The 11,977-nt window shown below is 39.9% G+C and overlaps 1 protein-coding gene across 1 annotated transcript in view; it reads left to right on the top strand.

Moving 5' to 3' along the window:
- GLB1 (galactosidase beta 1) overlaps positions 1–11,977 on the top strand; it is a 41,285-nt gene that overhangs the window by 23,267 nt on the left and 6,041 nt on the right. The window contains exons 11-14 of the mRNA XM_066193130.1: positions 1,012–1,086; positions 6,585–6,674; positions 7,778–7,891; positions 8,985–9,116. Of these exons, the coding sequence (XP_066049227.1) occupies positions 1,012–1,086; positions 6,585–6,674; positions 7,778–7,891; positions 8,985–9,116 (411 nt within the window). The remainder of the gene's footprint in view (positions 1–1,011; positions 1,087–6,584; positions 6,675–7,777; positions 7,892–8,984; positions 9,117–11,977) is intronic.

Here is an 11,977-nt window from a genome sequence, read left to right as displayed (position 1 = left end):
ATGCTTATTAAAATGTAGGCTTGGATTGCTTGTTCACATGGGTATCTCATCTGTAGAAGTTTTTTCTCTAATATGCAGACAGGTCATGTCTATTTCATGGAAGAACAGATGGGAAGAGTGGCTATTAAGTAATGGCAGGAGAGGGAGAAGGGGATGATGGCAAGGAGAAAAGAAGGTTGTAGGCACAGAAAGGAGAAGGCCAAGGTATTAGGCAGAAAGCCACTGTCTGGTCTGCCACTCCTCAAAGGTGTCCAGGAAAGGAGTGAGTGGAGGCCCTCCATCCCTTCTCTCTGCTTATTTCAGGGGATTTTTCTTAAAAGTGTAGGACAAGAAGAAAACAGAAATAGATAGGTGGTCAGGGCATTTCTTTGTCAAGTTTCCCTGTGACTGATTGGGCAGTTGTCTAGAACAGGAACAGAGAGAAGCTAAAGATGTGATGTCAGGGATTCATGGAGCTGTGGTCTCCAGGCCTGTTTCTCAAACACCCCAGCCCAGGCAGTAGTAATGGAGTAGCAGGTGGTGGTGGTGAAATATCATAGCACTGAAAGGAAAGGCACAAGAGGCTAATAATTCCTATAAGGAAGTGTTGCTGATGAAGGGTCAGGTGGAAATATGGTCCTACAGATTTGGACAGGTTCACTCAAGCTCCCATGAACTGGAGAGAGGACTGCAAAAAAGCTGTGGAAGAGAGTAACTCAGTCTGTAGCCACAGGGGGGCTCCAAGGGCACTGGGGATTTGTGTAATTCTCTTTGTTCATTATGCTTTTTACCTTTACCTAGTGTTGAATAGTTATTAAAAATTGTTCACCATATGAGATCAAGTCAGATTTTTCCTTAAAAAAAAAAAAAAATCTCTATCCTTAGACTAGATGCAGCTGTAACCTTTAGGGAGGTTGTTTACTTTAACCCAAAGTTATAATTTTGTAAATTATGAAGTGTAAAGCGAGAGTTCAGTTAAAGTGTGTTAGTATTTAACTTGTGTGTGTGTGGTTTTCCTCCTTCTCTTTCTAGTATAAGCAGTTACCAGAAGGTCTTATCCCTCCAACAACACCCAAATTTGCATACGGGAAGGTTCGCTTGCAGAAGGTAAATTAACATCTGTAATGCACTGTGCATCTTTTCATAATGTTCTCTGTTTGCTTTTAATAAAAAATGTTTATGAGGGTGTCACAACAGGCTCTAGATAACCTACTAAATAAAGAGGAAAACCTTGAGAGCAAACTTGGAGGAAGAAGGGACCAGAGCTTGAGAGTTAGGAGTCATGCCCATATTAGAAAATGATCAAATGCGTCTTACCTGGCTGTAAAAAGATAGTGTTTGCAATATGCAGTATGTGCCTGAAGCTTTGCTATACTGAAATTAATATATTATTAACACAACAGATTCATAGTTGTTAAAGATAACTCATGTATCAGTAATATAGCTGGGGGAATGTTACCATGAGACTTACAACAAACAGTGTTTTTGTAGCTAGCGAGGCCTCTAAAATGGAAAGAAAACTAGGATATACATGTATTAAATACTTCTTGGCATTTTAATTTTGAATGTGGAACGTTTTTGATAAATTTGAAAGTCTTATGGATAAAGTTTCTGACAAAATCTGTAGCTGATGAGAGAAATTAAATCAGTTTCCTGCTGAGGGAAAAGCACACAGTATGAAGCACTCAGAATGCAGCCTTGCTATGTCCTGTCTGACAATAGTGGTATAGCTGGTCAGCTCACAAGTGTCTGGGGTTTGACCATAGCACCATCATTTTAGGACCAAGGACAATTTTTTGTGAGGCACATTTGAGAACTAGGTTCCTGCAGTGAGTGAAGTGGTTGGTTTAGTGGGCAACAGAAGAGACAGCAGGTATGAATTTGGCTATATTCTTTCTTCTGGGGACAGACAAGTTTTGAGATAAAGGATTGCTGCAGTTTGTGTGCTGGATACTGTAACTTCAAATACTTTGATTTTATACTTTGTAATTTCAATTTGGTAGTTATTTTTCCAGTTAGTGATGTTTCTCATCTCTGCAGCACATTGCAAAATTTAGTAGTGATAAGGCTTTGCAAGCATTTTCAAGTCATTCCACTCAGGTGGTGGGCAGAAGTGCTTTTTACATAAAAGTAGTTCACCTCTGAAGTTGAAAGAGATCTGTATCACTTTGAGTGTCTTCTTGCCGTATGAGGTTTCACTGAACTGGCAGTAGTGACTAATTATAGACTCTTATCACTACACCCACCATGTGGCTGCTGTCTTTGGTTGCCAATACTTGGCAGCCCAGTTATCAGATTTTGACTCTTCCATCTTGTCATGGGTCATGGCTCTCAGATAAGGCTGTCCCAATTTCACTAGAATGAAGAACTTTCTCTTTCATGCCTGCAAGAAATGAATGCTGCTGGACTCTCACAAAAGAGTCAGATGACCAAACTTGCTCAAATATTGCATCTTTGACCTGACCTGCACCTTCTATGCTTTCTGATTTTTTGAGAGGAAGTGTTTCACTCTCCAGGCATCAGTTTTAGGCATGCAGATGGCACGTCTAAACTGCCAGATGTAAGGTTCCTGTCATGCCTGTACATAACTGCCATCTGCACCGTGAACCTCTGGAACTGTTTTCTGTGAAGAAGGCAGCCTTTTGCCCTGTGACCCAGTGCTTAACTTCAGCTGCAGTTTGCTCTGCTGGGTTACCCTGCAACACAAGATGTGTCTGCAATCACAGAGGGTTTGTGCTGTGCCAGCCCAAAGCCACCTTCCCAACTCCATTCTAGCCCCAGCTGGAACCAATTCTAATGCACCTTGTTGTATGAAGAAGCCTTAATGTATTTTGGTGAATATCAGAGAGGGAATATTCTAAATAGTGGCACTTAGCTTTGGTAACAGTAAACTTCCTAGTGATGTCATTTGCAGTGACAGTCCATGCTAACACAGGTACAGTGTGGATCTTCACTCTGCAGCTGAGGTCCAGCAGTCAGTCTGCCATGGAGAGTGTTGAATTTACTCCAGTGAACCAACTCCCTTGACACTTTTGCAGAAAGGATGAGAGAAAGGAGACTCTGGAGTGTTTTCAGGGGTCATGTGGTAAACTTTACAGAGGCAGATGTAACCAGAGCAGGCTGTTCTCTATCTTTTTTTTTTTTCACCAAGATAATCTGTGGCAGTACAGTCCTTAAGTACCAACTCCCCTGATAAGGCAATTGTTCACTTTGAGCTATTGATTTAAAGAATCCTCCTGGGTGGGAAAAACACAGTTTATTAAAAGATGCTGGAAACTCTGACATTGCTATGTAAGGGCAAAGGCAGGAAAGCAGGTGATAAGGAAAAAATCATGTTGCATAGATGCAAAAGAGAAGTGTTGAAGATGGGGAATGAGGGCAAGCAAAGGGAGAACCGCAGTAGATGGGCTCCAGAAGTGTGAACAAGATGATAGGTTTTAAGGATTTAAGCCCCAGAACTTGGGAAGCATTCTTTCCAGAGGGAAATAAATTAATCTTAGTTCCTGCAATGTGTCCATGTGGCTGTGCAGGCTTGTGAGCAGCTGGTAGTTTCTGGTTACCACCTGGAGGGGACTGAGAAGTGCTTGGTTACAAGGAAGTGCTTGCCCTGGAACAGCAGCCTGCAGACTTAGAAGTTCTGGAGAGGTACTCAGTTCTTAGGATGTGGAGAGCTCAAGCAATAGCAAGTAGCAGGCAGTGCTGGTGTGTGTTGGGGCTAGAAAGGGGTTAAGCAAACAGGATGCTGCCTGTAGTTGATATTCCTGTTGGAGCTATTTAGTTTCTTTTTTCTTTCATGCTTGACCTTACACTTGGGTTTTGAAGACTTTGTTTTGGAGGATTAAAAAAGTATTGCTCTTTTTTAGCTGTCATCATCTGTTGTTTTACAGGTTATCTTTAAAAGTTTCTGACAATATTTGTAATTTTTAAGTTTACTGTTAAATTTCTCATGTGGTACTGATTGTCCACTAAGTCGCAGTCAACAGGAATTTGCAGCAAGACCAGATCTTGTCTTGAAGGGTTTTTTGTATGTACGACCAAAGAAAAAGCTGAACAAAAATAAACTACTGAAGTTTCAAAGAAAAAAGCTTCTGCCATTCCCTAAGTGAATCATATGTGGTTGACCCATGTTCAGAATAGAAGCCCCTTTGGTAGCAGGGACATTAAAAAAAAAAGTCAAACACGCACATGTACAAGCTGCTAATACTCAGGTCAGCAAGGCACAAAGCACCATTCATTGCCACTTGATAGCTCATTCAAGTGACAACCATGTCTTAATGCTGCTTGTATTCATTTCTGGTTTTGCTGTCCACCTAGGGCTAAGACTATTAATGCCCATAGGATTGTTAAATTCTATAAATTACCTTTGTCAATGTTTGTGCATATTTTGCTTCACAGCCCCTGTTGAAGACCTGGTAGCTAAATCTCTCCTGTGGCCTGGCAAGTTCTGCATATTACTGTAACATTGCTGGCTCCCTTGGAGGAGCACAAGATAAGGAGTGGACCATGTGTGCAGTCTGGAATGTCTGGGAAATTTTACTGTATGAAAGATGATTGCTATTTTAGGTCCAACTTTTAAACTGAATACATAAGAGCAAACTACTTTCATCAAAATTTTGCCAGCCAGGTTTGACCAGCAGTCTTCTTGCCCAAGTAAACATGCCTAGCTGTGAGCTAGTGAGTTTGACGCAACCTCCAGATAGTGCTGGTCTTATCTTTTATGTATATATGGCATCCTTTTATTTGCTTGTTCCTAGCTAGAGTTAAGACAAGCTCATTTCAGAAGTATGTTTAGATCTGTGTCTACATGTTTGTGGTAATCCTCAGAGGCAGCTGAGCACCATGCAGCCACTCACTCTCTCCCCGGTAGGGTGGGGGAGAGAATCAGAAAGGTTGAGGTGCGAAAACTTGTGGCTTGAGGTAAAGACAGTTCAGTAGGTAAAGCAAAAACTGCACACATAAGTAAAGCACAATAAGGAGCTCATTTGCTACTGCCTTTGCACTCAGCCTTCCCCAGGGAAGCAGGGCTCCATCATAGAATCATTAATGTCGGAAAAAAACCTCCAAGGTTACTTAGTCCAAGCTTTAACCCAGTCACTACTCTGTTCTTCACTAAACCATGTTCCAGAGTGCCACATCACACCTTTTGAACAATTCCTGCGTGTTGGTTACTTGGCAAGATAAACACTGTCACGCCAAACATCTCCCCTTCCTCCTTTTTCCTCCGGCTTTTATTGCTGAGCATGGTACAGGATATCGTTTTGGTCAGTGAGGGTCTGCTGTCCTGGCTGTGTTCCCTCTCAGCTTCTCGTGCATCCCCAGCCTCCTCTCTTGTTAGTGAAGCAGAAAAGTTCTTGACTCTGTGTAAGCACTGCTCAGCAATGACCAAAATATCCCTATTATCAGTGGTCTTAGCTGATAAGAATCCAAAACACAGCTCCATGCTAACTACTGTGAAGAAAATTAACTGTATCCCAGCCAAAACTGCAGACCTAATTATGTGTCCATAGACAATTCATGCTGGCTTCTATTGGATCGCTTCAAAATACTAGATGTACATTTTAATATTTCACTACGACTTTCATGTAAGTTCTGCAAAAATTCATTATCTCTGTTATTGAAGTACCTTCAGAAGTCTGTACTGCTGTGAGTACTCTTACAGTGTAGTTTTACATGATTTTAAACACATTTTTTCCTTTTTTTTATTAAGCATTTGAACGTAAATCTGATATATGAGAGGTATTTGAATGTCTAATGTGTAGTTACTGCTGAACAGTGATGAGAATTCTGGGGAAACAGACTGACACCTTTCATGAAAAATTGCATGCAATTGATTTTTTTGAGCTTGTAGGACACTAGGCATACTGTGTGCATTTTGACTAACCTAAAACTGATAGCGGTGTTTGAGAGAGAATCGTAGATAGGTAGAATGTTCCATAATGGCAATAAAGGCAATTTAATTGTACACATCTTAGTCCTTATTCAGCAAGGTATTTATGTGTGTGACTAGCCTAAACCTTGCTCCTAGTCTTATTAAAACCAGTCCAGCTACTTACATATGACAACCTAATTACAGCCTTACAGTTTCTAAAATCATTTTAGACTAAATAGGGTAAATTCATCTTGGATGGCTCTTGATGGAATTAAACTAAATCCCTACTTAGCTCAGAATGATTCCAGAGTAACTCAGTGGTAATCAGTGCCATTTTCCCTAGCTTGATTCTAAGTATAACTGAGCAAAATTTAGATAATATATTGCTTTGTATTAATCATCCAGAGCAGTTGTGTTTGTTTATACAGCTTTTGTGAGAAACTCCTGGGGTAGTTCTAGTTAAATAATAAAGGCTCACTTTTATTTTTATGCACACATAGCAATATTAGAACATCCTGTTTTTATTAAAACACTGCTCTACATGTGGCATGTTTCTTTCAGAGTTCATCAGTTGTCTCTGCTATATTGTGTTTTAAATGTGTCTGCAAAGATGGTGTAAAGATTTGTTAACTTTCTGGACACATCAAGCTAGCTGACTGGATGGCTGGATGTGCAAGCTGTTATATTTGGACTGAAACTTACACACCTTCATATATCTGCCTTTTCTTTGCTGCAGGCAGGCTCTGTATTGGAAGTTCTTGATGGACTGTCACCTTCTGGACCAGTCAGAAGCACTTACCCATTGACCTTTGTTGAGCTAAAGCAGGTGAGGATTCCTTCAGCAGGTGCTTTGCAGTAATTTTGTAGAGTTTATTTTAACAACCCTCCGTGATGTTACTCTTCTTATGTCATATCTTACACTTTATCTAGCACACAAGTAATAGTATTATAAAGGTATCCAGGATTTTTGCATTGCAGGCCTTTTCATATTCTACAGTGCTCCTGTTTTGCACGTGAGGTTTTCTTTTTCCCGTGGATGGATATAGGTGTCTGTGCTGTCTAGGCTTTCACCTTGATTTCTCTCCTCTCTGAAGTATTAATTTTCAGGTCTTAAGAGACTTTTTTTTTTTTTTTTTAATATCATTTTCATAGCCCTATGCTGGATCTGCTCCAGTAGTTCTGTGTCCTCTTTTCCTGAAGGGTCCAGTACTGGACACAACACTCCAGATGACACACCAGGGCTGAGGAGAGGGGCAGGATCATCTCCCTTGACCTGCTGTCCATGCTCTTCCTAATACCCCCAGGATACCACTGGCCTCCTTGGCCCCCAGGGCACTTCTGGCTCAGAGACAGCTTGTTGTCCACCAGGACCCCCAGGCCCTTTCCACAGAGCTGCTTCCCAGTAGATCAGCCCCCAGCCTGTGCTGGTGCATGGGGTTATTATTCCCCAGGTGCAGGGCCCTGCACTTGCCCTTTTTTGAAGTTCATTAGTTACCTCTCCAGCCTGTTAAGGTCTCAGGATCACCTTATGACTTATTTTTTTCCATTCCTGATAGGGAACGTAATGAAAATTATTCCAAAATATTCGTGATGTGAACATGTAGTATTTAATGGAGAATTAGATAATGTTGACTTGATGAATTTATGGGCACTGGGGGAGAAGTGAACTTAAAAGTTTTTTATATTAGCTCAGTTATAAAGGGATTTTCACCCATTTACCTAAAGGTCACCCATTACCTAAAGGTCAAAGTAAACTCTAATCTGAAATGGTGTCTGTGATAGTCGCTGTCTGAAGTGAATGAAAATTAGCATTTCAGTGCAGGCATGTAGGCTGAAATGGGAGTTAATTTTCAATTTATGACCTGAACTGAAACTACAGTATGGCTTGGTTCATTAATCAGTTGGGGTTTTTTTCTTTTCTTTTCCTAGTATTTTGGGTATGTACTGTATAGAACTACACTTCCAAAGAACTGTGTGGAGCCAACACTGCTGTCTTCACCTTTAAATGGAGTCCATGATCGTGCCTATGTCTCTGTTGACGGGGTAAAAACACTGTTTGCTGGTATTAATTTTTGCCATCAGTGGCCTTCATGAAAGTTGAGTATGCAGACTGGGTTTGGGTTTTTTTTTTTCTTTTCCTTTCACCAGGTCACCAAAGCAACCCTGATCAGATTTAATCACATAAGGGAAATAATGAAAGTATATACTTGATTCATACCAGATGTTCAAATTAGTATTTCAGAAAACATGGCTATCTATTATCTTGCCATTTTTGACATCTTTGAATGTTGATACATATTCATGACTGAGGTGAATAAAAGACCTAGAGAATGGATTTACTTGCAGGTTTATGGAATATGTTACTGATATCTATAGATAGATAGATATAGATATAGATATAGATATAGATACAGATATAGATACACACACACATATACTTGGTGGCTTTCTGCAGTATTTGCCAGGATTTTTTTATTAGTATTCTCTTTTTTCTTCCTTTGAGGATGGAAGAAGGAGGAAGACTGAGTCTATGTCTTACCTTATGAAACTGGCTCCTAACCACACTTTCAAAAAAAAAAAAAAAAAAAAAAGCTTATTGTACCGAATGTGAACTTCATCTTTCTTTCCATAAACAGGGTTTTGGCCTTGCTTAATAAGAATTAATATAAATTCATGTATTTTACAGTCATTTTTTTAGTTAATATTTGACCCGTATTGACTCTCATCACCTTTGTGTCCAGATCAAACTCATCTTTCCTTGTGTTGTGGGAATAGGAATAAATAAAACTAAATATTGGTGCACACATAATTGGAAGATGAAGCCAATGATTAAATCACTGATATTGCCAAATTCTTTTCAGTCACTGGACTAAATTTGGGAACTTGATTTTTGTGAATCAGGTGCATCAAAACCCACTATCACATCCAGTTGATATACTGCAGTGTGAATGTTGATGTAGAAGCCCTTTGTGTGTGCGCATCTGCTCACATGCAGGAGGTGGACAGGAAAGGGGTTTTCTTTACTTTTTTTTTTCCTTTGTCACTTTTAATTTCTTCATACAAATTGAATAAACAAATAACAGGATAGTTTTTGTTTTCAGTGGTTATTGTTTTCTTCTTGTTGCAATTCATATAGGTACCTCAGGGTGTCCTTGAAAGGGACAAATCACTTAAGATAAATATAACTGGGCAGGCTGGAGCAAATCTGGACATCTTGGTAGAGAATATGGGCCGAGTGAACTTTGGTAGATACAATAATGACTTTAAGGTAAGTAAAATCTATTGAGTTATTGGATTGTGATGGCTTTTCATCTTTTCCACAGGTTAAAAAGAAAGTAGTGAATTAGGAAGAGCAAAAAGGTCAGGATTAGACAACTGTAACTTCACCTAAAATATAACTAGTCACTAGTTTCCATCGGAGTTTTTCCAGTCACCAAAATCAATGTGAAAATAAAAACTGCTAGACATTTTTTAAACTTTATTTGTTTGTTCACTTACATTGTCAGCCAAGGTGTTACCCACAAGATTTTCCGGTTCAGTTGTGTTTGTAGATAATGATTAATTAATTGTTTCTGTAAACTCCAAAAATGGGTTGGAAATTGGTCCAGAACTTGATTGCACTTTGAGGCTTGTGAACCCTGTGATTGCTGTTGGAGGCTGGGGGGATGTATGTGTACATAAATACACCTTTGTATCTTTCTTCTTGTCCCATTTTCTTTGTCAGCAGTGTACCCTTGCAGTACTCTGAGTGTGGCTGGGATAGGCTGTCCATGAGCACTTTAGCATGAAAAAGTACCAGTTCACCCATTCTGACGAGGTGCTTAGAGAGAATTATCAGAGAGCTTCCCTGTGCTTCTGGGTGTGTACTACAGTTTGGGACTGTCACCTCCATGCATGAGTGGCTGCAGTGTGTTGACCTTGGCTGACAGCTGTGTGCCCTCTAAGCCAGGTGCCCATTCTGTCACCCCTCTTCCTCCAACAGGAGAGGGGGACAAAATACAATGAAGGATTTGTGGTTCAAGATAAGGACAAGGGGATCACTCAGAAAATACTGTCATGGTCAAAACAAACTCAACTTGGGGAACTCAATTTATTTTTAAATATTTTATCAAAGAGATGCTCCCAGAATCACTGATGGGCTCAGCAGTGGGTCTCTTTCAGAGTCAGCTGGAACTGTCTTTGTCTAACATGGGACAGCTTTTGGCATCTTCTCAGAAAAACTCCCACTGCAGCTTCCCTTGCTTACAAACCCTTACCTTGTAAACTCCATACCATGGATATACCACTAATGTAGCACTAGCAAGTCCAGGGGCAAAAAAGAAACTTTTCTGTTTTTAGACTTAATGGGATCCCCAGTGCTATGTGATAGTTGATAAAAGACAGAAGTGCTGTAGAGGTCAGTCTTGTATTATGTTTGTGCTGTGTACAGTTCACAGCATGCCTTTTTTTAATTTTTTTTTTTATTTTTGATATTATTAGGATGCAGTAGGTAGCAGTAGTGCCAACTGTGTTCATACTGTCCCTTCAAGGTACTTTGCCTTTATCTGAGTGGCAGGGGAAGGAAGGTGGTACCCCAGTGTTGTGCCTTAATGTTGAGGCAGAAGAAACATTGCTTTTATTTATTTATTTATTAACAGGCCAGATGATAAGAAAACCTATATGCTTAGTGTTGAATTAAGGTAAGAGAATAGAGGTTTAGAGGGTTGATTAAGGAGGTGCTCAGTTGCTGTGGTTGAGCTGAAATTCGCACTTATACCTTTTAACAATTTAAGAGTGAAAGCAGGTTTAAGAGGCATGTCCATGGTGAAAATAATCCCCTAAAAGCAGGTTCTTTCTGTGTGGAAAAGGCAGCCTTCCTTGGGTAGCTTTGCACTATGTGCATTGCTTCTTTCCATAGAATCCAGCCCTCATGCTCTCCCTTGTGTTGATTTTGAAAATGGGATGTAATTAATTATATCTTGGGTTTTAAAAATGCATGTGCTTTTGAAAATCCAGTTAGGGGAAGAGGTTCCTGCTGTGTGGTGCCTTGCATTTTTTAGCAAAGGTAGGTTTTCGGGGTTTTGCTTGGCTGGAGTTTTTTATCACTTCTTTGAGCTTGAAATGGAATTAGGCATCTAGATTTTGGGAAGGAATCTTGAAAGGATTTTGGTTTTAAAACATCCTGTTGATTTAAATCATGTTGCTAATGGACACAAAGGAAGGAAGAGTGTGGTTTCTGGTTTTTTTTGTGTCTTCTCACATGCACACTGGCACCTGTATCTCATTAATATCCACATCCTGGTACACTGAGTTACTAGCCCAAGACATTAGCTTGCAAAATAGCAGAGAAAGTGGTATTGATTTCCTACAAATCTTCTCCAGATAAGGATCACTGAATGTATAGTCTCATGCAGACCTAAGTAAGAATGTTTAGTAGGCACTTAATATAATTTGAAAAATCACCCTGTTCATAGTGCCTGCAGATGAGCTTAGGGTGGCAGGTTAGAAGGTTCAGCCTAAAGTTATGTTGCATTAGTTCAGTTGATTGCTAGAGAGAGTAGAGTCTAGGTTGTATAGAAAAGCTTTGTCACTTAACTTGACACTTTCAGATATTTTATTTTGACATAAGCAAAATAAACTCCTGTTCTGTAAAATGAACATTAGGTAAAGGAAGAGAAAACCACTTAGTGGTCGTACAGGTAGTGGGCCTGTTGGAGACAGTGCGATACTTATGAGATATCACAGCAGACATAGAACATAGTATCAGCTCTCTGAAGCCATAGAAACTGTGTTTTTGCTTGTTCCTGTTTGAGGTGTGATGTTTGCAACATAACCTGTGTTGCACTGAAAACCAGCATTTATGCAGGGTCTATTCTAGCAGTTAAAACCAACCCCTTGCATTGCACTGAAACACGACTTAGGAACTATTACTCTAACAAAATTAAGGTATGTGCAGGGGTAACTTGATGTTTTTTTTTCTTTCTTGTTAAATTGTGACCTTACCTTGCTTTGGCATTCAGTGTGCAAGTACCCTGGTGTTCCTGGAACCATTGTGTACATGGTCCCATAGAAATGAGGCTGGATTCCATGGGCTTGAAGTTGGCTGTAAGCTGGAAGTATTTCACTGAATTGGGCACATACATTGATTTT

Source organism: Chamaea fasciata, unplaced genomic scaffold (assembly GCF_029207755.1).
Source record: "Chamaea fasciata isolate MVZ Bird 193981 ecotype frontalis unplaced genomic scaffold, bChaFas1.0.hap1 SCAF_1, whole genome shotgun sequence".
NCBI lineage: Eukaryota > Metazoa > Chordata > Aves > Passeriformes > Sylviidae > Chamaea > Chamaea fasciata.
This window is presented reverse-complemented; position numbering and strand designations above follow the sequence as displayed.